Source organism: Gymnodraco acuticeps, unplaced genomic scaffold (assembly GCF_902827175.1).
Source record: "Gymnodraco acuticeps unplaced genomic scaffold, fGymAcu1.1, whole genome shotgun sequence".
Taxonomy (NCBI): Eukaryota; Metazoa; Chordata; class Actinopteri; order Perciformes; family Bathydraconidae; genus Gymnodraco; species Gymnodraco acuticeps.
In genome coordinates this window covers 1058025-1083563 of record NW_022989778.1, presented here as the reverse complement: position 1 = coordinate 1083563, position 25539 = coordinate 1058025, and the positions used below count along the sequence as shown (strand labels likewise).

The 25539-nt window shown below is 41.5% G+C and overlaps 1 protein-coding gene across 25 annotated transcripts in view; it reads left to right on the top strand.

The window, feature by feature from the left end:
- The first annotated feature begins 6265 nt into the window (after positions 1-6265).
- Positions 6266-25539, top strand: part of ptprk (protein tyrosine phosphatase receptor type K) — a 123307-nt gene continuing 104033 nt past the window's right edge. For 21 of the 25 annotated variants that reach the window (XM_034220750.1, XM_034220717.1, XM_034220742.1 and 18 more), the window contains exons 1-2: positions 6267-6588; positions 12835-12858. In XM_034220750.1, the coding sequence (XP_034076641.1) occupies positions 6513-6588; positions 12835-12858 (100 nt within the window). In that variant the 5' untranslated portion in view covers positions 6267-6512. Of the gene's footprint in view, positions 6589-12834; positions 12859-25539 lie in introns of all 25 variants that reach the window. The other 4 variants (XM_034220657.1, XM_034220648.1, XM_034220641.1 and 1 more) reach the window with 2 other exon arrangements.

Sequence of the window (25539 nt, the reverse complement as noted above, 5' to 3'; positions counted from 1 at the left end):
ACTAAAAACAGAAATGTCAACCAGATGAGGGCACTAGAGAAAAGCTCATATATGTTTAGTAGACTTTACTTTTGAGGAACCTGGGTATATTTGCACAAACATTCATGATGATCGATCCAATAGCTTTTAAGATATTTCAGCTGAAGTAAAGACTGACATTGCCTTCTTTGAGCCATGCTGCTAGAGTGGCTAGAAAGGCATTGTACATGTTGGATATTTATTTTGATAACTGGTTGTTGGTCTTAAAACACAAGAGTCTTCTCTGCAATCCATCATAGTCCAGACGATGGATGGTACATTTCGACTCAAAATTGCATTGAGCTACTGGTGAGCTCCAGTGAGTGCTGTGACAGGTAAGATTGCTGGAATTTGCCCGCAAAGATACAATGTACCGGCACTGAGGTCAAGCGGGGTCCTTCCCTGGTCCCAACTAAAACATCTATTTATGCTCTCTGTCCGTTCCCAGCACAGGGATTTGTGCTTCTGTAGACCAATGCTCTGTCCACCAGATCTGTCATTACACAGCGATGACTACCTGCTATGTTTTTCTCGGCTGGCTTTAGCTGAAGCCCAATAAGTGCTGCAACATGTTGTTTTTTATCTATGTGAGGGATAAAAGCAATGATGGGAGAGAGACAAACATCTTTGCAGACCAGAATTCCCACTGAGATAGACGATGTTTGGTTGGTCTTCATGGTATGTGAATGTGTACAATCTTCCTCAGCACATGTTTGTGTTATATTGCACTGAATAGAATATCTGACATTGAGAGTGAATCTTTTCCAAACCAGTTGTATCTGTGTACTTCAGATGCACATGAACACCCTTTGATATTTGGACAAGGCAACACAGACATTGATGAGTGCAAATACAGATGTTTCTGCTGTACATACCCATGCAAAATCATTTCTGAGTTCAAAGTACAGATATGCTTAGATGATTTCAGCCCACAAACTCGCAAATATAAAAGCTGTCTGCATCTACGCATAAGCAAAACTATGAATTGATAGCAGTGTGTGGGCGAAAATAACTGCAAATAACCACCTAGAACCTGCACCTTCAGCAAACAGTGAGGATACACTGTTGTCTATAATGACAGGGTACCGGCACAGTGTAACGATAGCAAATTCACATTTTGAAGCAAAGTAGTAGCATCAGAGTGGTATTTAGAAACAGGGCAACTAGGTTTATTTGAAGGCCAAACAGTCACATGTACTGCACAAACAGTCAGAAAACACCCATGATTATCAGCAACACAAGAAATCCAGCAATGCAATAAAGCTCCAAAGTTTGCCTGTGTGAATATTTTAGTTTTTCACAGCACGAAACTTTGAGAGAATAGATTTTTTCACACCTTTCATGTGGGAGAGGTGGCACTAAAAGACAAAACACACTAAGATGATACGCGGCGGTTCCCTGCTTGTACATTTCCATCCATACCACATATTTTTAGCTCAGCTGTGTACCAAATCATAACATCTATTTTGTGTTTTTGGCAGGCGCCTGTCATGATGTCATCCAGACGCACTTTGACACGCATGGCTGTCACCACTGTGTGCAGATGTGGGCAAATCATTTGTTTTAACCACAAATATGCAGAACCTCATGCAAACTCAGATAGTTCGTTATGAACAAGTACCCACAGAAGCTAATTGTTAGTCCAGAACATGAATTGGAAATATGTAAAATGTGTTAAATACTCTGCTGATCAGAATAAGGTTTAATGCCAATTAGATTTGCAAATGTGTAATTGTCTTTGGTGTAAAATGGTGCAAACTGAAACAGTTAGAGGTATGAGTTTGAAAAAGAAGAAGAACCAAACAATAGAGTAAAAGTAATTTACTATAAAATTACTATAGAAAAGACAATAGTGCAGTGTACCAGAATTGTAAGTGGAAGAGCTGTGAAATAGAGGTAACGTTTAAAAGAAATGTGCAAAGTATACAGTAATATGTGCAAGGTTCACAGTTTTATGGTGTGAAATCAGTGATATAAAGGTCATCTTTCAAGCAAACCCAGCAGTAATTTAAATCATTTTCTTGACAGAAAGGGTCTTAGCAGAAATAAAAACGATGGAAGCGTTTCACAGTCCAGCAAGCGACCACAAGGTCTCCTTTAAATCAAAAAGAAGCCCCTCCTGGCGTTATATATGACGTTGCAGATCCAAGCACTCTGGCTTGTGTCTAGGAAAGACTGATTTGTTTACCTGCAGCTCTTATATGTGTCCTTTAAGTCTTCCTGTACTAAATAACAGACTTAATAACACAAACATCTGTTTCTTTGAGTGTCTCCCTCTCACCTGCAGAAGGTGTGGGTTCTACTCACTGGTGGGGAAAATACTTTATGAAAGGTACAAATACCACAGTCAAAACAAGCCTGGAGATCAAAATGTTACTTAAGTAAAAGTACAGAATCAGCCAAATGTACTAAAGTATCAAAATTAAAAGTACTAATTGTGAAGATTGGCTAATAAAGAGTTGTTTTTGATTTTGGATACTACTATGCTGAGTAAATTAGTATTATATTGATCAAAACGTAAATAGTAACTACATGAGTCAAAGACATGGAGTGGAGTAAAATGTGCAATATTTCTCCCTGTAGTAGAGTATATAAAGAATTATAAAACGGACCAGTCAATCAAGAAATCTGATTGGTTCTTAGCCGTGATATAATGAGCTAGGGCTGTGCGATTATGGCAAAAATCATAATCACGATTATTTGGTCAATAATTGATATCACGATTATTTTGACGATTATTCATTGACCATTTATTGAACTTTAAAACAAATAATATTTTACCAATAAACAAGATCAATAAATGTGTTGGAGCGCACTTCCAAAACCATACTAAACATATATTAATATGATAAATAAAAATAAATTAGACCAAAATAAATGAAATCAAACATGTTGCAGTGCACTGTCACAACCTACTGAACACTCCTTAACATATAGCCAACATTTTGGTAAAACATATTCAACATATTCCACTCAGTTAAACGTTGAAGGCTGGCCAACCGTCATGGTCCAGAAGTAACAGGAAATAAATGTTGAACTACAATTTAAGACCAAATAAAAATGTTTAGGCCACCATGGCAAATGCTGGTAGGGCTGCTCATGTCATCTCTTAAAGATTGTTCGCAAGAAACACCAGCCTGTTGACATGGTCTGGTTTCAGAGATGAGCGCAGGCAGGTGACGATATTGCCACCTGTACTGAAGACCCTCTCTGAAGAGGAACTTGTGGCAGTGCTGCCACATATGACACAGGACAAAAAGAAAAGACTCTGAAGAACCCTTTCTTTGCCATTATATAAAAATAATGTTGCTACAAAAGTATAAATTAGGCTTACTAATAAGACAACTCAGATCTGAAGCTACACAGGAATCTGCAGCAACGGTGCAATAAAAAAGACAACATTAATAGAATCAAACCCATTTTTTGTTGCATTTTAAAAGTATAAAAAGTATAAAGTATAAAAAGAAATGCCTTTAAAATAGGATGCAAGCAACACTAGTTTCTGAACTGATAGACTATAATCAATTTAAACAGCACAGATCTTAATGTTTGCATTCTTATACCATTTTGTACAATAATTATCATGAATAAATTCAAACAAACTAAAACTTACAGCAGATTAATAACGGTATCTAAATTGAGTTTTTATTATATCAAAAACCTGTTGAAATGCTGCTGTTATTTTTACTGTCCCACAAAAGCGCGTCGCAGCCTCCAAGAAAGCTTCTTTCACAACTTCGCCGTCTTCGAAAGACTTCATGTGTTTCGCAAGAACACTGACTTTCAGGCCCCTCCCCTTTTGGAGCGTAGGGCAGAATTAGGAGGGAATTCCGTCTCGTTGCGTTTGTGCACTGTTTTGAAATGCCGCTCCTAAATTACCCTTCTTCGATAAAGCCACGCTCGCATTGCAGATGAGACAGATGGACTTTGAATTGGAATAGATACAAAAATAATGATCCTCCCACTTGGAGTGAAAATTATATATTTTGGGCTTTTTTGCTTCAGCCATAATTGCGGTCTTGTGTGTGTGCGGACTGTCACTCCTGTTGACCATCCATGCTGTTGACACGGACAACGTCAGCGAACTAGTGCACTGCTCACCAGCCACGCCCGGACACATGGGGTGAGGCCGGCCAATCACAAAGCTTTGATGCGTTCAAGTAAATTATTCTGGCACGGGAACATTATGTTATAGGACATTAACGATAAAACAGAATATTGTTGTTCTATTTTTAGACACATCTCACGATCGACTGGGAATCTCCCCGCGACCCTTCTTTTTAACTAGTTGCTGCTCTTGTTCTGACATCTTCGCTTGCGCTGAACACTCACAACACATGTCACTCCCACGTGGCCGAGTGGGCTTTTAGGGAGGGGCGAAAGCGCACCCAGCAAAATAATCGTATTTTGTCAATTATGCTGTTTTCATAATCGTCGCAAGCCATAATCGTAATCGCGATTAAAATACGATTAATTGCACAGCCCTATAATGAGCGTATATCACGGGTAGAATTGTAGTTACTTTTCACAAAAAGTCAGTATCCCTCCGCGTCTGAGAAAAGCTACAACCCAACTGCATTACGTCCGTTACGAAATTAACTAACTAACAAAGCTTAAGATGGAAACATGAAAGGGATAATGTGCCGCAAGGACTTATTGACCGTTGTTAAGGACGCTCACATCTGCAGAAAGAAGTCCGGTCGATTTAACTGTATACAGTTGGGCTGTGGTGGCTGTTGGTGGCTGTTGGTGGCTGTGGTGGCAGTTTGGCTGTGGTGGCTGTTGGTGGCTGTGGTGGCAGTTTGGCTGTGGTGGCAGTTTGGCTGTGGTGGCAGTTTGGCTGTGGTATAATGACCATATACAACGGCCTGTCGTGAGCTATTGCTTATGCATAAAATGGATACTCAAGTAATTAACAAAACCCCCAAAACTATAGTACAGTACTTGGGTAAATGTACCTTGTCACATCACGATTCTCACTGATTCTATTGATTTCTATGCTGTTCTGTATATGGTTTATTAGCAGGATGCCTTTGAGGTGTTGGCAGCTGAATGGTAGGGGCCCAGAGTTGGACAGGAGTCCTGGACTGTGCCAGGAATTATACATATTGTTGTGTCAGAAACTGTTCTCAAGGGGCCAACTAGTGCTGCTCCTTTGTACTTAGTATTTGCAAGTGTTTTGAATGTTTAAATGTCTGCTAACATATATTTCTGGCCACTAGGGGGGAGTGGAACAAGAACTGATGGCAACTTTTATATATTATTACCTTTTTAGGCTGACAAATTTACATTTTCTAGATTGTACTCGGTTTACTTAAACGAAACAATACAACCAAAACCATTCTTCATCACAAGTAAAAATACATTATACGTTACTTTAGGATTTGAAGTAAAAAAACGGTTCTCATCGTGTAGAATGGCCCTTTCAGGATGCTATAGTATAATAACTGATTAATTTAATTAGTAGATCACTTGTTACTGTTACAAGGTATGTATCTTGTATTTTGTAAATTGTGTAACTTGCTGCTGTTAAATACCGTCAAACTATGTGCAATATGTGCTTTGTGTGCAATATATACGCCATCTTTAATAACTGCAATATACCGGGCTGTTAAATCATAAGAACTGCTACAGGATTTGATTTGTAGATTTGATTTGTTTTTGATCTGTATTTTTGAAAATTATGTAACTTTTTTAGTTTTTATCTTTTTTTTAGCATATTGTTTATTATATTATAACTTAGTACTTTTTTTAACGCATGTAAGATATGCAACACTAAGCTGTCTGTGGCTCTTTCCTGCTGTAACGCTGCAAATGTCCCCTCTGTGGGATTAATAAAGGTATTCTGATTCTGATTATTTTTGATATGTTAACATTCAAGCAACATGCTGCTTATTTGTTTACCTTCTCTTGTACAATATTGCCTAACAAACACCACATCTTATTAACATTTGATCAAACATAACCTTTTATCGCATAATGAGCGATTAATTAAAAGTTTTGTATTTGATGAAAAATAAATAATGTCAATAATTTAAACTAATAAAATACAAGAAATGTAAAAATGACTGATGAAAAAATGATTTATAAAGAAACGTTTATTACAGTCTATTACACATGACAGGTACTATTAGAGTTCCTACATTATTTCTTTAATTTGTGTGTTTTTATTTTGTATGGTTTTTTTTCCAATCAACTCCTGCTTCGTGACGTCACGCACTTTCTCTGCTGCGCTCGCTCTCTCCCCCTCGCGCTTTCTCACTCCGCGTGAAACAAAGTGTAGTGTCCGCGAGAGCCCGTAGGAAGCGAAAAGAGAGAAACCGGAGACAGAATGGAGCTTCTGAATCCACACCAGGAGGAATAATAATAACAACAACCCACTAAAGAGAGAAATAAAGAAGACTGAAGACGGAGGAGAGAACGGAGAACACTCGCAGGAAAAACTTTTCCGGGGAAAAACTGTTACAGACTCTCACACGGCCACGTTTGAAAACATGGATACACTTTTCCCCGTATTCCTGGGACTCCTGTTTCTCTTTTCGGCTAACGTGTCCGGGCAGATACCGACAGGTAAGGACGAAAACATGAACAATAGGCTGTTAATAATGTTTTCTGTTTGTAAAGTTTGCACTATTTCCTCATTTCCTGCAACCTTGTAAGCGTATGAATCCATGACAGGTGTGTTTAGGTGCAGGAGAAAAGTTAGCCTCCGTGTTGAAAACGTACTGTCGTGTCTGTTTTGTCGCTTTGAGGATGTTTTAAATCACTCTCGGAAGCGAGACGTGCATTTTTTTAGGCGTAAAGGTGCTTTTTGTCACTGTTAAAATGAAAAATGTTCCATTGCGAGTTACATTTAAAGCCGGAGTGAGTTGCCTCTTGTTTCATTTCTGTTTGCCAAGTATGTCGGTCTCACTTGCACAAATGACTAACATTTACACTGACTTCATAGTTTGGATTGTGAACACTAATCTTAAAAACAAAGTTGCATTATTTCCAGTGTGTTCACTTATCCCGGAGTGAGGATGTTCTGTATAAAACGATTGTTTGACGTTAGCACTTCAAAGCACCAAAGGCTACAATAAGAAACATGTATTTGCACGGGGTTACGGTTGAACGGCAGTGTACAGTGGGAAACATCGTTCCTCCGTGCAGCCGCGTGACGGCGCATGAATGGAGAAAAAGTTACTGTGTGCACGGAGATCACCATCTATTAACTATAATATCACATCGTGTCACAATGAATACTTGTACAGGGTCTGTGTATTACAGTGATCTTGCATTTGATGCTGTTTTCCATCCTGTGATTACTTGAATCATTTGTTCATAATCGTATTCTTCTTTAATGCATGTTAGTGCAGTCTACTAATGTTTTTGTAAGGTGTTATTATCTAGTCTGTGATGTGTTTCAAGTGGTTGAAGAGGAACGTATATTGTATAGGATGCAATGATCGCTTGTGTTCGCAACCACGGTGAGCTTATACTCTCTGCAAACCAAACGGTCCTCTTCTGCTCCAACTTTACTTGCGATAAAACCTAATGGTTAGGGACACAGCCCGATCGCCTGTCTGATTGAATGGGTTGTATCATTGCAAGGTGTGATTGAACTGAAGTAGAGGAAAGATGGAGAGGATCAGTTACCTATTGTTCTATATACACCCCGGTTTCATCTCTTTTTACGCACGAAATCTGGGGAAATGTACGATGTGAGTTCTTGGACTATGTGCGCAATTCCATTCCTAATAGATACAGTTAAACTACATGCATACGAGTGCTTTCCCCTCGACCGTGACTTTTAACTCTCCTTTTATTCTGGGTCTTCTTGACTTCAGTTTGAGAGTGCCTCTGCTTCCCTGCTGAAAACACGTATTCACTTTGAGTCCGCGCTGCAACAACTGGTGATGCTCTCCGGGACGATGCCCCCGCAAAAGTGGGCTGAATGAACTGGAGAAAGAGAATTACCCTGTAGCTGTGTGTCGTGTCGTGGTGCAGGACGCAGTGTATGTTGTGCAGCTCTGGATGTCCGTGCATGCAAACTCTGTGTAACTGTGTCGCTGTCTGCGTGGCTGCTGCGCGCTTTATTTCCACATTCAGCAGTTGTTCGTCTCTGAAATCCAACACACACTCATGCACAGGCAGATAAAGAGAGTCTCACACAGCTGTTACAAGTCTGACCTCCACAATTATACTAACATCTTATATGGCTGTAATAAAGGACACATCAAAGCCCCGATTGAAAAGCATGAAATAACCAGAAATAGCACAAAAGTGTCGTTTTCTCTCTCAGTGTTCGCTTAGGAATGCTAATGATTTGCATAGAAATTACACATTTAATTAACGCTTCATCTGTGAACGTTGTATTGCCCACCCCACCCCTCCTCTCCCCAGCCCTGCTATACCCTCCTCTCCCCCTCCCTTGTGGCCATTTGGCCCCCTGGCTAACAAATGTGTGGAATTTCTTTGAGGCCTCTTTGGGAATCTGAGTGCTGTTAATTTGCAAGTAAATACTAGTGAGTAGATACTGCTTTACAGGGAGCGGGAGGTGGGCTTTGATCAGTGTGGAACAAGGGGGTTGAAAAACAGAACTTGCAGTTTGTTGTGTTGCAGAGAGAAAAGCGTTTATTTTAAATGCCAGGAACATTATTGTTATAGCTGCATTGAAACCACCAAGTTCCCAGGATAACATGTCCCCGATATCCCCTTTTCTGTATACACTTTGAACCTTAATTGATGGAAATTAAGAGTTTACTTTTCACTCAATTATTGTTACAAAGACCTGCAGCGCATGCTTTATTTGAAAGATCAGCACTGTTTTTTCCGTCATTGATTGACAGCATTTTTATTGATTGTTTTCAGTACATGTTGAACTGACGGGGCTGATATGGTTTATAGGTGGATCTTTAATGCAGCCAGTGTGAACTGTCACTGGGAATATGTGTGATTATTAGATCATAAGCGACGAAATGAGGGAAATCCGAGAGAACCACAGCAGGGATGTGTGTTGCTGCAGCACCAGTGGTCGTCTCTGTAAAAACAAGGACAATAGAGCACAGTGAAGGATACAAAACTGTCCGTCACTCTTTAACAAAGTCACTTTTTGTGTCTCATTTCCTCCTTTATCTTCTAGTTTCCCATTTAGAAAGTCAAACTATCAATTATGGCGTAAATCCGCCTCTCCCTTGTTTCTTCTTCTCGTGCTGTTTTGCGGCGGTTTTGTTTTTGGCCTATCGCTTCCCAAAGCCAGTGTAATAAATGTGAACGAGTCTAAATGAGTTTATGTTAATTTGACAACTTTCTAAATCCGTCTCCTCTCTGATGGAGCTGTGACACAGATTCCAGGCGTCTTTAATCTTAATGGAGTGAAATAATTGTTTTCCATTAGTGTCTCCAGACAAATTAGATGGCTGCTGCCGAACACCACATTTGAGCCTGTTTAATAATGGTAAGTTATTTTAGTATTTTCAACATTACAATCAAGTTGGTTTTAATTATAATTACTTTTCGGCGCATTTGGAAGATGAAATAAAATGGTGTGTTTTCCCCCAGTAAGGCGGGAGAAACAGAGTGATAGTGAAAGGAGGAGGAGGAGGGGGAGGAGGAGGAGGGGGAGAAAAAAAAACAAGAAAAGCAACCATTGGTTTTTGGCCGTGGGCATCTCCTCCACTCAAGAGACTGTGAAAACGGCAGGAGGGATTGTGTGTGTGTGTGTTTCTCTGTCATGTCCTGTGTGTGTGTCAACTCTTGTGTTGCTGTCACTTAAAGAGAAAGAGGGAGGCCGATGCTTTTAAGCCCTCCGGAATACAGTGGCACAAAGATGCGCATGTGAAATGTTTGCCTCTCATTTGGACTCATGTGAAAATGCCTCCTCTTTCTTCTCGTGCCATGTAAAATGGCAGCGAATCAAAGGCTGCTTTATTTATTTTTCTCTTTAAAAGTAATGCTTCAGTCCGCTGTCCTTCAGATCCGTCTTAATGTCTTCTCTCTAAATCAAATGCCACTTTGCCCAGAGCCAATCTGTTACTTCGGATTTCAATTTAGTGATAGATTGAAAAAGCTCGTCTCTCTCAAAGTACTGGCTCATATCTTCAGTCGTTTGGGGATGGAGTCTGTGCACGTGTGCAAGCGTGTGTGTGTGTAAAATGTAATTCATCTGTTGAGAGAATTCATTAGCTAATCCCTCATTAGACTCTGTGTGTGTGTGTGTGTGTGTGTGTGTGTGTGTGTGTGTGTGCATGAATGAATTGGTGCGTGTGTATTGAAAAATGGATTAGCGATACGCAGCGGCGGTGCAACCTTTCGCCTCTTGCTGTTGTCAGAGAGTTAAGAATGAGGGAGAGAGAGAACATGACATGATGGAGACAGGTTTTCAGAACATCATGCTGAGCAAAAAGCGTTAGTACTACAAGAAGATGCCTTGGTAGTCGCAAGAAACATTTCCAACAAATACTGTGCAAGTTTCAAGCACATATTTCAGAGTTTGGCAAGTAACATTTTAATCAGTGCACATATCCAATAGCTATCTCTACGGTGATTACATTATTAATCAACCCGCACAAACCTTAATGCATTATGTCATTGCTGCTTGCCACAGATGTCATCTGGTTGGCATTTTTTCAATTTCTTTTTCAAACAGGTGGAGTGAGATGCAGCAAATGATATATCTGGATTAGCCTTTAGAAACGGGTACATGTTGGGTGTAAATCATCAGTCAGTGAGGAGGAAATGAACCGAGAAAGTGTAAAAGTCCCGTTGGAAATGAAGGAAGGCAGCACGTCCAAAACAAATCCCAATCCCTGAAATATCACATCCCTGATGAATGATGGTATTAGTCCAGTATCATCAATCTCTGCTCTGCCCTGTTTGGCTCTGGTCACAGCTGTCTGTACAAGGGGGCATAGAAACACCCTACTGCCTCACACACACACACACACACACTAATACACACACACACTTGCACACATGGCTGGCTAATGACAGATTAAGTAATCAACACTCTCAGTTGATTAATTACATTACAGTGGAGACACACTCTCTTTCGCTCACACTCACACAGATGTGAGCAGCATCAGTACCAGTTGTGTAGTCTAGTGTGTGGATAATGATATATATATATATATATGATGTCTGTGTGTGTGTCCAAGTGTTGAAGAGATGAGAGGATTGGAAGCAGCTGATGACAGGCCTGGGAAAACTATAATTGTCTGGGTTACCATGAGGTGAAGCAGAGGGTCGAGGTTGATCAAAGGTTACAGTGGGTGTCAGGAAACACGTGCAAGTCAACATACTGTCCCAAATACTCTAGATTTGTGCGTGGTATGTCAAATGGGAGTTTTCTTCAATTATGCATGATTTCTGAAGCTGTTGGTCATTTGGTCGCTGCTGGTTCTTTCTTAAACTACCTGAATGTTGTCCATACTCTCAACAAGCTGTACTTTAACCTCTAGGAGAAAGCCAAGCTGAGCAATTACACTTTGTTTTGTGCCTGCATGTACTTATGTGTTTGAGGAGCCTCATGTCGGGGCCTCCTCAGCTTTACGTCTAGGCTATGCTTTTAACTAGGGATGCTCCGATTGCCAATTTTGGGGTCGATCGCCGGAATCAGTATCGGCCGATACCGATTGAGTGGGCGGGGCGACCTTCCATTTAAAGTGATGTTTAAAACTCAGCTAATGGGGCTCATTCACTGGAGCTTCCACAAACAACAACCAACATAATTATTACATTCAAATGAAGTACATTATTCAGGTTTGCATTAACTTTGGAGAGTAACACGGGAGAAAAGAGCGGAAGCCCTCTCTCCCCCTCTCTCCCCCTCTCTCTCTCTCTCCTCACAGCCTGTCAGTATCGTCTCATGCAGCTCGCTGATCCAGTAATGAGTGACCCGACAGTGAAGAATACATATATGTATAACTAGTTTAGCTAGTTCCTGAGGTAGATACAATAGCTCAGTGTTTTGTTAGGTCTAACTCTTAGTGTTTTGCTCCGCTCACCGGTCCGTCACAGCGGGTGGAGCTGCAGGATTTCTGCATACCGCTATTTTATTGTCATTTTCGGACACCTTAAAATACTGCCAGACCGGTGAAGCCATTTTGGCGAGCTTCTTTTGCCGCACACAGAGAAAAGTGTCATGTATTTTACGTCATCATTTTACGTCATGCGATCGGCTCTCTCGGCGGCCGATCGATCGGAGCATCCCTACTTTTAACCTTCAACTAATAACTAATTTATATAAAAGACAACGTGAGACGCAAAATTAAGATTTAAACCAGAAACTGTCTGTTGAGAATAATCCAATACGGAAAGAAGAGGTAAGAAAAAGCTTGTTTTCAGCTTTTGCTACTAGACAGCTTTAACTAACTTAGCGCTATGGACTCTCTGTGGATTGGTCCCACAAGAAGTATTGATGTTCAAAAACCTCCTTATAAAAAAGGCAAAACAGTGCAGATAAGGAAAAGGTTATACCTGACTAAAGCTGCTACAGTTAGTCGATTTTCTGTTAGTGTATTGGTACAAAGGAATTCGTTGTTTAAGCAAAATGCCAAATGTTCTCTAATTCCAACGTCGCAATTGTGAGGATTTTCTTCTCCTCTCTTTCAATTTCTCTATTTGTGTTTTGAATGATGGTGGATTGTTTATATTTTGGTCCTGATTTAAAAAAGAAAGTAAGTTGCTGCCCTAAAACTGAGAGGGTATAGTGTGGATCTTTCACATCTAAAGAGACACTGCTTTTCTCTTGTATGTGACTTTACACTGTGCATGCTTTCCAATCTAATTCTGTCTTGTTATTATTCTCTGCTTCTTTGCTTCTGTTGGACCCAGCTCACATGGGGCGCGCTGAGAAGGGTGAGTTATGAGTGGCCAGCCAAGAGCTGAGCTTTATCCGTCATAGTCATCATCATCATCGTCATCATAGTCTCGAGTGTCGTCATCGTTAGCCAACAAACTTTACCTTAGCTGTCACTTTCAGTTTTCAATCTGTAGACATCTGTTATTGTGATTGAACTCATTTTCTCATCCCATTTTGAATCTGATGTATCTTTACTAACCATCCCATTTGGACTCATTTATAGTCGTTAATGCACCTATGAGAAATCTCACCTTTACCCAAAACACCATCACACGGCTTTTAAAGTACTACTACACCTTATTAAGATAGTATGAAATTGCAGTATGCAGTGATATTTTTCTAAAATGTCATATTAGTTCCGGTGCTTCATGGAAATGTGCCTATTTGGCCCCTGGGAATAATCTCTACAACGACAACCTTGATTTATTAGATGAACTATTTGAAGTGCTCTTGCTGTGGTTTGTCTTAGAGACTCTGCTAACGTGTGTGTCTGTTAATCTATGTGCCATGTGTGTGTGTGAGTCTCCCCTGCTGTGTGCGTCTGTCTCTGTCTGTCTCTGTGTAGTTAGACAGCTGTCGGGAGGTTTGAAGTTTCCAGGTGCTGTTTGTTTATCTGAGCCCAGTCTTTAATAAAAGGAGCGCTGAGTCACTTTGTTCCTGCAGTAGCCGACCACACCTCTCCATTTATTCTTCTTCTTCTACTTCTACTCCTTTTTGTCTTCATTTTATTTCTTCTTCTTCATCTTCTTCTTGTTCTTCTCCTTCCCAATGTCCAACAACTTCACATCCTCTCCCTCTGTCTCACACATATCTTCTATCTTCCCTCCCCCTCAGTCTATCTCTCTGTCTCTGTCTCTGTCTCTCACACACACACACACACACACACACACACACACACACACACACACACACACACACACACACACACACACACACACACACACACACACACACACACACACACACACACACACACACACAGCGGATGGTTGTTAATGAGGGAGTTGTTTTTTTGTTGTGGAAGTGACAGGTTAGTAAAATCCGCTGCAGATATTTCACACTGCAGACGTACAGAGAGATCGCTGTGCATCTGTGGAGTTGTGTCTCCCACAAGGCTTTGCTGTGACAAAATCAAAGCAAATATGATCTTTTTTGTGTTACAAAAATCAAAGGCAATACAAATCCACAGCGGAGGTCACATTCTGGTTAATCCTTAAAAATAAAAAACACAACTAAGCTGTGTTCCTTTTTTACATTTTTATTTTGTACGTGTATGGGAGTCACATATAGGATTTGGAGTGCTATGCTCCAGAACACAAATTATTAAATGCTAAAATAATAGAGACCTAATAAAAACCCAGCGAGGCAGAAATACTGTCGGTTCACATTAAGAAGGACAGGTTCCTGAAATAGGTTTATTGCCAGGATCTGCATTGGCTTCAAAAATCTCAGTAGATTACACTCAATTTAGGCCCCGTCCACACGGAGACGATATCCGTTGAATCCGCTAACGTTCTCTATCGTATAGACGCGGATTCCGAGCCCGAACCCTTTGATTACGGCTCCCAAAGTGGGTAGGTCTGAGGACGAAACATTTGCGGCTCCGTGTGTACGCCCTAGGGCTGTTCCGAATACCATTTTTCGGGCTCCGGATATTCGGTAGTAATCAACAGGGAATATTCTAATATTCGGTGCGGAGAGATCTTTTTTTTTTTTTTAATAAAACAATTTAAAAAAAAAAAAGTTCATAACACGCTCCGAGACACCTGACAACACGCTGTTAAGCAGAAGCGCAGAAAGAGCATACTATTACGATTTATATTTATTTATTGTCTCAGTACTCGCATACATTACAACTAAATGTGTCCTCTGCGTTTAACCCAGCCGCAGTGCAGCGCCCGGGGACTAAATCTGGTTCCAAATTCCGTCTATAACGTTTTACAACCTGAAGATACAAAACACATATTTCTGTTATAACAACAATACTTTTAATAACATAGCCGTAACAGTAAACAGTATTTAAATAAATGAAGAACGAAAAATAAATGAACGAACTGTATGCCAATAATTGCCTTAGCGCCAGATGTTCCACATTGCTCCTATTATTTTCACTATTCGGATAAAATTGAAAAACTAATATAAAAAAACAATTCGGTTGCTTGCTTGCAACTATTTTCCAAGCAAAGTAAGTGCACAATTTTATCATGTGTAACGTTACTGTTTAAACGGCGGATAAAGCAGTTTTACAGTTTATTTTAGTGTAATTCTAAAAGGACTTGGTTTACTGGCTGTGGATTAACTCAATATCTTAATTTGTTTTGTGTTTTATTTGGACCTAATCAAACAACTTCAATTAAAAGAAAAAGATAGTGTGAATCTACACAAATTGGCTAACAATACTTAATATTTACATGAACATACAATTGTGAAGTTTCATTCAAGGAACCTTATATGAAGAAGTCATCTCTAAGCTCATCCAAGTGTTGGCAGGAACCCTTGCATTTAATCTTATTCAAAAACCCTGCCATTGTCCTGCATGTTTAGCCAATGTTTGATCTTTCTGGGCTGAAGCCAAGCCTCCAGGAGTGCTAGGGGAACGGTGACTCAGCTGGCCAAAGTTTAACTCATTGCTCTCACCTAAAATCTTTTTGTCTCACTGTTTCTTTTGTACAACCAAATACCTAAAGATACATTGCCCAAAAATAATCTTGAAAGCTTTTCAGTGTCCTAAGGCTATTTCTCTCCCATTCAAAGCTCTTTAAGAGACACTTTAGACAAATTAAGATAAGAAAGTGCCTTTAAAAGTGACAGGCATCAGAATTAGTTCAAAATGGAGACAAAAGCTATTTTTTTTACTCTACTTAAGGCAATGGGTTTTGTCTGTTTGTTGACTAAATGTGACAACAAAGCGTGTGTGTGCGTATGAAGGAGTGAGCCTCTTCATGTTAGCCTTCAGGTGGATTGGGCTTATAGACATGGCCACAGGGCTCTATGTGTGTCTGTGTGTGTGTGTGTAGCTAAAGGCAGTGGCTGAAGTGGTTTCCATTAGTCCAGTTAAGACGACATCTGTCATAAAGCTGCACACACACACACACACACACACACACACACACACACACACACACACACACACACACACACACACACACACACACACACACACACACACACACACACACACACACACACACACACACACAGAAAAGTAGCCATAAGCAATCTCTGTGCAGTACACCATAGCATCTCATTAGCGTCTCATTCCTGATCTCTGTGTGTAGTCTAATGATAAAATCCCGAGGACATTCTGCTTCAGCCACTTTCAGCCGTACTGCTACGTCCAGATATCTAAGAGGACTATTTTTACAGTTCTTACTCCTTTCCAATCACTCTTTAAGCTGATTTCAGTTAGAGAGCAGTAGAAAGCTTTCCAGATATATAAACCCTCCTACTATGTGTGTGTGTGTGTGTGTGTGTGTGTGTGTGTGTGTGTGTGTGTGTGTGTGTGTGTGTGTGTGTGTGTGTGTGTGTGTGTGTGTGTGTGTGTGTGTGTGTGTGTGGTGTGTGTGTGTGTGTGTGTGTGTGTGTGTGTGTGTGTGTGTGTGTGAATCAGGCTCACAGAGAGATGACCAGTCCATTAAGATTATCATCTCCATCCCTGACCGCGTATCCTCACCACGATGCTGCTCAGTGGAGATTTAAATCTTCTAGCCGATATCCCAGAGCCATTTTTTTGCCTCTAGATTATGTCTGTTGGCCATCGTTTGGTCTGTCTGCCAGCCAGCCCGTGTGTGTGTGTGTGTGTCCCTCCTGTCTGAGATGACTGCAGACACATGGTCAGCCTGACAGCATTTGCGTGTACGCACCTCCAGTCAATCACTCTAACAGACAGGCTGCGTGGGAGTTTGGAGACGGACATTTCAATGTTGAACATCTGTCTGTCAGTTTCTCCGTTGGTCCTCCGCAGCTTTGATTTCTCAAACACTTCCAGTGATAAAAATCATATTCAAAGTTCAGATCTGCATGTTTAACACTAAGGGAAAGCAAATGTATCGTTTAATGACTGTCACCTCCAAAACAAGCCCTGTTTGTACGAGTCAAATATGAACTGATGTAGATAATATTACCTTTAGCTGTCTTTTAAAATACATTTTGCACAAAACAACTGGTGTGCAGTAGATTTGAATGCCCATTTCTCCCTTTAGAGCCATACTTAAAAGGTAATGTCTTCATGGCCAATATGGACTGGATTCAATGAAATCCGTAATAGAAAGCCTTACGAAACTGTCCTACTGCCTTATACTCACTTCACTGATGGCTCCCACAAGATTGCTGACATCCTCGTGGATTCATCTTCTTATTATACACACATGCATTTCCAAACATGTGGACTACCTATGTTGTAAATGTATTATCTTTTCGATTTACATACGGCATCTATTGCACGTCTGTCCGTCCTGGGAGAGGGATCCCTCCTCTGTTGCTCTCACTGAGGTTTCTCCCATGTTTCCCTTTAAACTGTGGGTTTTCTCCGGAAGTTTTTCCTTGTACGATGTGAGGGTCTAAGGACGGAGGGTGTCGTATTGTCATACTGATATTCTGTACACACTGTGAAGTCCACTGAGACAAATGTAACATTTGTGATATTGGGCTATATAAATAAACATTGATTGATTGATACTCCTGAATGGGCCTTTGCAACTGAATATGCGTCTGAAGCGTTCAGATTTATTTCCATGCATTCATCGACTAAACAATCGTGTTTCCATGGTTTCTATACATTTTAGGCTCAGGACACCTACTGAGATCGTATATCCCCATGTCACCCTTGTTGTTAAGCAAGCAGCACTGAATAAGTGTTTTTCTAAACAGTGTGTCCTTTCCAATAAGATAGGATAAGAAGGCATTGCAGGGAAATTCCCAACGGACACACAGCTGCAAAGCCACATGTGAACCAAGGAAAACACCGACATTGGACATTTTCCTAAGGGAGGTAGCCATGTGATTTGTATTGTAAAAGTATTTCTTTTTTTTAACATTGAAAAACACTTCTGCAACACACACACACACACACACACACACACACACACACACACACACACACACACACACACACACACACACACACACACACACACACACACACACACACACACACAGGGGCGCCGCCAGGGAATTTGGGCCCCATGAAAAGATAATCACATGTAATGTTCTAACATAGTTTGGGCCCCTGTCTGTCACGGGCCCTTAGAATCGTCCTAACTTTCCCCCCCCTTACGGCGCCCCCACACACACACACACACACACACACACACACACACACACACGCACACGCACACGCACACGCACACACCAGAGATGTTGATACTGTACAGACTCCACCGTGTCTGGTGGAGTCGAGTGAAATCATTCAGTTCAGACAGTTCTCCTCTCCTCCCTTTTTCACAGAACATTTCCAAGTATGACTCGCTCCTTCTCTCCTCTCCAAGCTTCTCCTAATGGTTATTTCACCTCGTTCCCTTCTTCCAGTCCTCCTCCCTTTCTGTTCCTGGGAATTTATGGCCTACTAACCTAAACAAAGCAACACAACATTTATCAAACCCTCCCCCATTCTCATGTTCTCCTCATTCCCCTCTCCTCCTCCCACGTCCCCTTCGTTCCCCCCCTTCTTCATCCCACCTCCTCTCCCTCGTTTCTCCAGTTTCAGTGTTTCTCCCCTCAGGAGACCCACAACAAAATCAAGGGTGGGATTTTATGTTCCCAAATCCAGACTGAATGGTGTTGTATTACAGGGATTAAGTGTGGGTTCTGTTTAAGGTGGACATTGAGATTGTTAAGGGAGCAATGCTCTGGGGAGAAACATGGCAACAACAGGAACTTTAGCTGGAATTTCACCACCAAATGCCTCAATGATTCGAACTAAAGCACATGTAGGTGAAGCAGTTTGGAATATAACAACCAAACGAAGGGATGTTTCTGCATGTTTGGTCTGATAGCTCAAAAACTCAAAAACAAATTCCTCTACGGTGTCATACTGGCACAAAACTCAGTACCCTCTCGTGTCTCACCCCTCCTGTATCACATCAAGGTCTCTCCCTCTCTGTCTCCACTTGGTTTTCTCTGACTGCCTATCTCTCTCACCCTCTTTCAGGAATGCTTTTGTTAGTGTTTTCTCTGCTCTGTTTTCCAGATTTACTTTGACTCACACTCCCCCCTCCCCTCTGAATATAAATCTTAGTAGAAGAAACTGTCGCTTTGTATTAAGTGGCTGAGTTAACTGTCACTATGTCTGTATTGGGCCAAAGGTAAATAAAGTGTGTGTGTGTGTGTGTGTGTGTGTGTATGTGTGAGCCAAGAGAGCTGTCTTGTTGGAGTAACGGTTAGCAGATACAGCCCTACCTCCCCATGACATAAACTGTCCCTTACACTCATCCTCACACACACACAGACACACACACACACATGCATACAATACTACCTTAACACACAGTGTCGCTCTGTCTTGCAGGATCAGTCCCTCACTACAAAGGGAGTGGTGTGAAGTTAAGTACAGGTTTAAAACTGAACTACTGCAGTTTGTGTGTGTTGAGCACTTAATGGGGATTATGATGAAAAACTCTTAATGTCTATCTGAGGAAAACATTTGAGTTCCAGGCAATTCATCTAATGCCCTTAATCGTTTAGTGCACAGATGTGTCTCTGTTGTTCTTCATACAATTCAAATCTCTCCAGAGTTGGTACATTTGACACTTTTGGTGTCCTGTTAAAGTTCTTAGTAAATGCTCATTTAGGAAACATTTTTTTACAGACAATGTTGAACTAATTGTGCCGCATAAAAGTAAAAAATACAATTGGTTGTCATCTTCATATTTCTCTAGGATCACTACGATTGCCCATGAAATTAGACCACTCTGCAAAATAACCAAATCTAGTTTTACGGTTTGTTACCCAGTGGCCCTTTTTAACAAATGCAATATGTGAGCTTATTGTAGATCGGTGGACCATGGTTAAATGAAAGAGGTAAGATGGCAAGATATTATGCCTGATGTTCTCAACGGCCACACAATATGAGCATAATCCCTTTACGATGTTTGACATTTTCAAGTCAAGTTTTTACAACTATATTTTTACATTGATGCCGTCCAAAATTACACCACAAAAAGGTGGTTTCTAATGAGCAACATGCCTACAAAATTACACTTGGTCTCTTAGTATTTCAATTGAAGCCCAAACGACATTTGAAGAATGTTTTTTCCTTTGTTGGAAAGTGAAGGGTCAATCTGTTAATGTGTCTGTTTGGTTAAATGTTGATTTGATTGAGTCAGTCTAATCAAACATCAGCCTTGGGATTATTTTAGCTGTACTTAAGTTACCATTTAAGACCTGTAATTAAATAACTGATGTTGCCATTTGAGAATAGAAGCAAAAAAAGACAAATATTGTCATACACTGACAACCCTTATCGTGTGCTATTGTCTGCACTGAAACAAAAACCAGAAAACACAAGAGACTTTTTTGGAATTGTTCGTAATAGGGCTGCACAGTTGATCAAAAATGTTATCGGAAATCACAATATGGACTAGTTCTTTTAAAATAGCAGAAAACACAACATGTTTTTATGGCTAAAATGTAGGGTTAGATATTTCCGAGCAGCCTATAATCGTATTCTACACACAAGAGAACATATTTGTTTGGTGCATATCCTCTAAATAAAAGACACCATTCTTATTGTATGTTTTTTTCAATGATAATAATAATCATGATGATCAATCCCACCAATTTTGTGAATCCTATCGCAACTGCAATATCAGTCAAAATAATCACAATTGGATCGTTTTTAAAAAAAATCGTGCCGCTCAAGTTGGTCAGTGTCCTGTCCGACACATAAACAGTGATTCATGTGAATGTCATGGCTTCAGTAAGTACCACTTTGTACTTGTTTTAACGTTGCCCTTGAGCAAAGCACCTGCCTGATGTATGGCCCTGCGTCAGTGGCCACCAGCAGAAACCTGTAGTTACCGCGGCTCCGCTCCCAAGTGTGTAACCTTGTGAGCGTACAGCAGCATGCTTACAAACAGCATGTCTGCCCAACATTACTGTTCCCTGGATAAATAAAGGTTAAAGTCAAGCCATGCGCTAGCTCTGCCTCTCCATCTGCTATCACACCTCCCCCTACACACACACGCACGCACGCACGCACGCACGCACACGCACACATCAGAGTCTCGCATACCGAAGGACGGAGTGAGAGAAAGCCAGCCACATGTGGTTTGGGTTAGCCACAGTTTCCCCTCACACTGGCCCCAAACTAACCACTTCTACTTCACCATGGTCAAGTACATGTGTATATCTCCACCGCTCACTGTCTGCCGCTGTGTGTTTTGCTTGTAAATCTGCTTGTCTGTACATGTTTCAGTGCATGTTCAGTGTGTGTGTGTGAATGCATGTCCCAGCCTGAGGCAGAGTCGAGTAGAACAGTGAATCAAGGTTAGTGGTCCAAAGAGAGCAAGAGAGATTGAAGGAAGGGGGGGGTGATTTTAATGGAGGCAGCAGACGAGGGAATGAAAAGGGAGAAGGAGCAGGTATTTTTGTTAGTTCTTGCTGCGTGTTTGACCCAAACATAATTATTTCATATTTACCGGTGATGATGTGGAGCTGAGGATGTTAAAGCTGTTCACTGTGGGCTTCATGAAACAGGCATAGCAGAGATTTTACTTAATGTAAACTTACAGTAAATTAATCTGCCGTTAGTGGATCCATCTTCAGTTGCTACGAATGGGATACAGTACTTTTCCTGATGCCTGATTCTCCTGGACTTATATACCACAGCTACAAGTGGCGTTGCAAAAACACTGATGCGTTAAAGGCCAAAGTGAATCGGTTAATACATGTTTCTTCTTTGCCCTTTACACAATGTTATCAAAGTTTACATACCACTAGCCGAGCGAGCTATACAGTAATGGACTGCTGTTGGCATTCCTCAGATAAAAGAGGGATTTACTTGATTCTTCCTGGATTATACATGGTCCCATATCTTATCCATGGTAGCCAACCCTTAATACAAAGCACCTTGTACTCTAAGTTAGTGGAGAGTTAAAGTGTTAAGCTTCGGGGTGACCGTTATTATAAACATATGAAAACAAAAACATTCCCATATATACCACAAGGCTGTGAAAGTGTTTGTGTGAACATTGAGATGTGGAACATTTATTTTTCTTAGAAGGTACATTGAATTAGATCTCAATGGGTCAGTTACACACCGTTGTGTAGCTAAACATTGTTGAAATCCACCAAACCTTAATGTTTTCTAAGATAATAAACATACCAGGCTATTGGGTGGTAATGTGCAACACATGATGCACAAGACCTCTGAAATATTTCTCTTTCTTGGTATGTTTGAATATTTGAATCAATTTGAACATGAAGCTACCTAAGGGCGGAAACGGCATTTGAGGGGTTAACTGTATCCTCTACTTTTGTTTGTTTGTTCTATATTTAACGTTGTTTATAATGAGCCTGTTCCAGAGTACTCAAACACGTAGCTTCTCGTTTGGGATTTCTCCGAACATCCATCCATCCATCTTCTCCCGCTTATCCGTGGTCGGGTCGCGGGGGTAGCAGTTCCAGCAGAGAGCCCCAAACTTTCTTTTCCCTGGCGACATCAACCAGCTCTGACTGGGGGATCCCAAGGCGCTCCCAGGCCAGCGAAGAGATATAATCCCTCCGCCTGGTCCGAGGTCTACCCCTTGGTCTCTTCCCAGCTGGACGTGCCTGGAACACCTCCCTAGGGAGGCGCCCAGGTGGCATCCTAACTAGGTGCCCGAACCACCTCAACTGGCTCCTTTCGACGCGAAGGAGGAGCGGCTCAACTCCGAGTCCCTCCCGGATGACCAAACTTCTCACCTTATCCCTAAGGGAGACACCAGCCACTCTGCAGAGAAAACCCATCTAGGCCACTTGTATCCGCGATCTCGTTCTTTCGGTCATGACCCATCCTTCATGACCATAGGTGAGGGTAGGAACGAAAATGGCCCGGTAGACAGAGAGCTTTGCCTTCTGGCTCAGCTCCCTTTTCATCACAACGGTGCGGTAAAGCGACTGCAGTACCGCTCCCGCTGCTCCGGCCCATCTCACGCTCCATTGTTCCCTCACTCGAGAACAAGACCCCGAGATACTTGAACTCCTTCACTTGGGGTAAGGACTCATTCCCTACTTGGAGTTGACAGTCCATCGGTTTCCTGCTGAGAACCATGGCCTCAGATTTGGAGGTGCTGATCCTCATCCCAGCCGCTTCACACTCGGTTGCGAACCGATCCAGTGAGTGCTGAAGGTCGCAGACCGATGAAGCCATTAGAACCACATCATCTGCAAAAACCAGTGGTGTAATCCTTAGTCCACCGAACTGCAGACCCCCTCCCCCATGACTACGCCTCAAAATCCGATCCATGTATATTACAAACAGGATTGGTGACAAAGTGCAGCCCTGGCGGAGGCCAACCCTCACCGGAAATGGGTCCGACTTACTGCCGAGGACCCGGACACAGCTCTCGCTTTGGGAGTACAGAGATTGGATGGCCCTGAGTAGAGACCCCCTCACCCCATACTCCGCAGCACCTCCCACAGTAACTCCCTGGGAACTCGGTCATACGCCTTCTCCAAGTCTACAAAACACATGTAGACCGGATAAGCGTACTCCCAGGCCCCCTCCAGGATCCTTGCGAGAGTAAAAAGCTGATCCGTCGTTTCCACGACCAGGACGGAATCCGCATTGGTCCTCCTCAATCTGAGGTTCGACAATCGGCCTGACCCTCCTTTCGAGTACCTTAGAGTAAACTTTCCCGGGGAGGCTGAGTAGTGTGATGCCTCTGTAATTGGCACACACCCTCTGATCCCCCTTTTTAAAAAGGGGAACCACCACCCCGGTCTGCCACTCCTTCGGTACTGTTCTCCGAACATGACTCACGTTAATAATATCGCCTGGTTTTTCTTAGACTCAGAGAAAATCCACAGCCTGTTGCAACCAACGCAAGTGCAACACCTCCATCAACCTGTGAAAAGGAATTATAAAGCCAAACTTTTTACAAATGACACTGTGAACAAAGAGCAGGCTTGACGTCAGAGAGTTTTTTTGTTCACTCCATGGCTGTTATGATAAGCCCACTCTTCATAAGTGAATTGTAAATCATTTTTCTTGGCTGCTGTGATATCAACTGAGTGTGTTATTAGAGAATAATGAAGCGTGGTTTTAACAAACTTGCTGTATCTCGGGACTATGATATAATTTATGTTGGCTTTCCCAGTGAGCTAATTTATAAATTAGCTAGTTTATAAAGCTTTCTCTGTTGTCTAAAAGCCCCTTTTTTTACATGTTTGTAAAAGGATTTGTAAATGAATGAAATTGTGTCATAGCAGAGAAGTCTGTTTTGAATAACGTGTGCCATGTGAGACGAACAGAAGTAAAATGGATTATTTTTCAAGATTTGGACCATGGAGAGGTTCTCGTTGCCAGTTCTGAATCAGATCACCTTAAATTCATGAGCTCTGTAAATGGAAATTGAATCCAGTGATGAGCTCTCTGCTGAACCTCATACTTATCCAGGTAGTATTGCTACCAGTTACAGTGTCCGTTAGATTTGCGATGTTGCAATTTCTCACTATTTCTCACTATTTCACATTTCTTTCGGGGTAAAGCTAAACCTACTTATCACATGGCTTTACTAGCAGATATACAGATATATCATTTTAAATTCTATGCAAAAAATAAGAGTTCAAACAGTGTTATTGACAACAAATGTGGTGGCAAAATACCACTGAAAAGTATGGGGTGAGTGTGTTTCAGGATGTTAATGGAGGTCTACCAATCTGAGGGTCGGATGTTTGATCCCAGGCTCTTAAAGTCAACATGTTGAAGTGTCCTCAGGCAGGATACTTAACCCTGAAATTGCTCCCGTATGCATGTAGCCATATGGTGTTAATGTGCATGTAAGTTGTTTTGGATAAAAGCGTCAAGAAAGTAAAAGAGCAGGGTTGAAGTATCTTCGAACAATGATACAAAGACATTTTGTTGCATGATATGGACATTTACCTTACCAGACTTGGATTCTAATCCCTGACGAAATTGAGGAGAATGAATATGGAGTAGGGAGTAGTGGCGGCGAGCAGATAAAAGTCTGTGGGAGAAAGGGTTTGAAGTGTGATAAGCAACTCTGGCAGACTGACACAACAAACACTTGCAGCTGCACTCTCTCATTCCTTACCTCCTCCGTGTCTGCTGATAACAACAGCGCAGGGTGAAAGTTATGCTGGCTTGATGGGATGCAGAGCTCTTTCTCCACTTTAGAAGTCTGCGTCCTGATTTGAGTTACATTCTTGCTGATACCATATGGAGAAGGGAACAGAATGCATCGCCTTGTATTCTCATATGATCGCTTGACCAGCAGAAATACAAGTTGTTAACCCATATTCACACCGAAGGAGGAAGAGACTGGAGAGATGGACTTTGTTCCTTGTTCTCGTGTGTGTTTGCTGGTTGTTTACTTTGCTAACTGGCTGGAGACTCAGTGAGTTTCTGCAGTGAAATCAGTGTGTTTGTGTTTCAGGGGCCTGTTTCTGTTTTACATTCTTCAGCTTTTGGCTGAGCTCTTTGGTTTCAACCAGGGAGATATAGTGGAGGATAAATC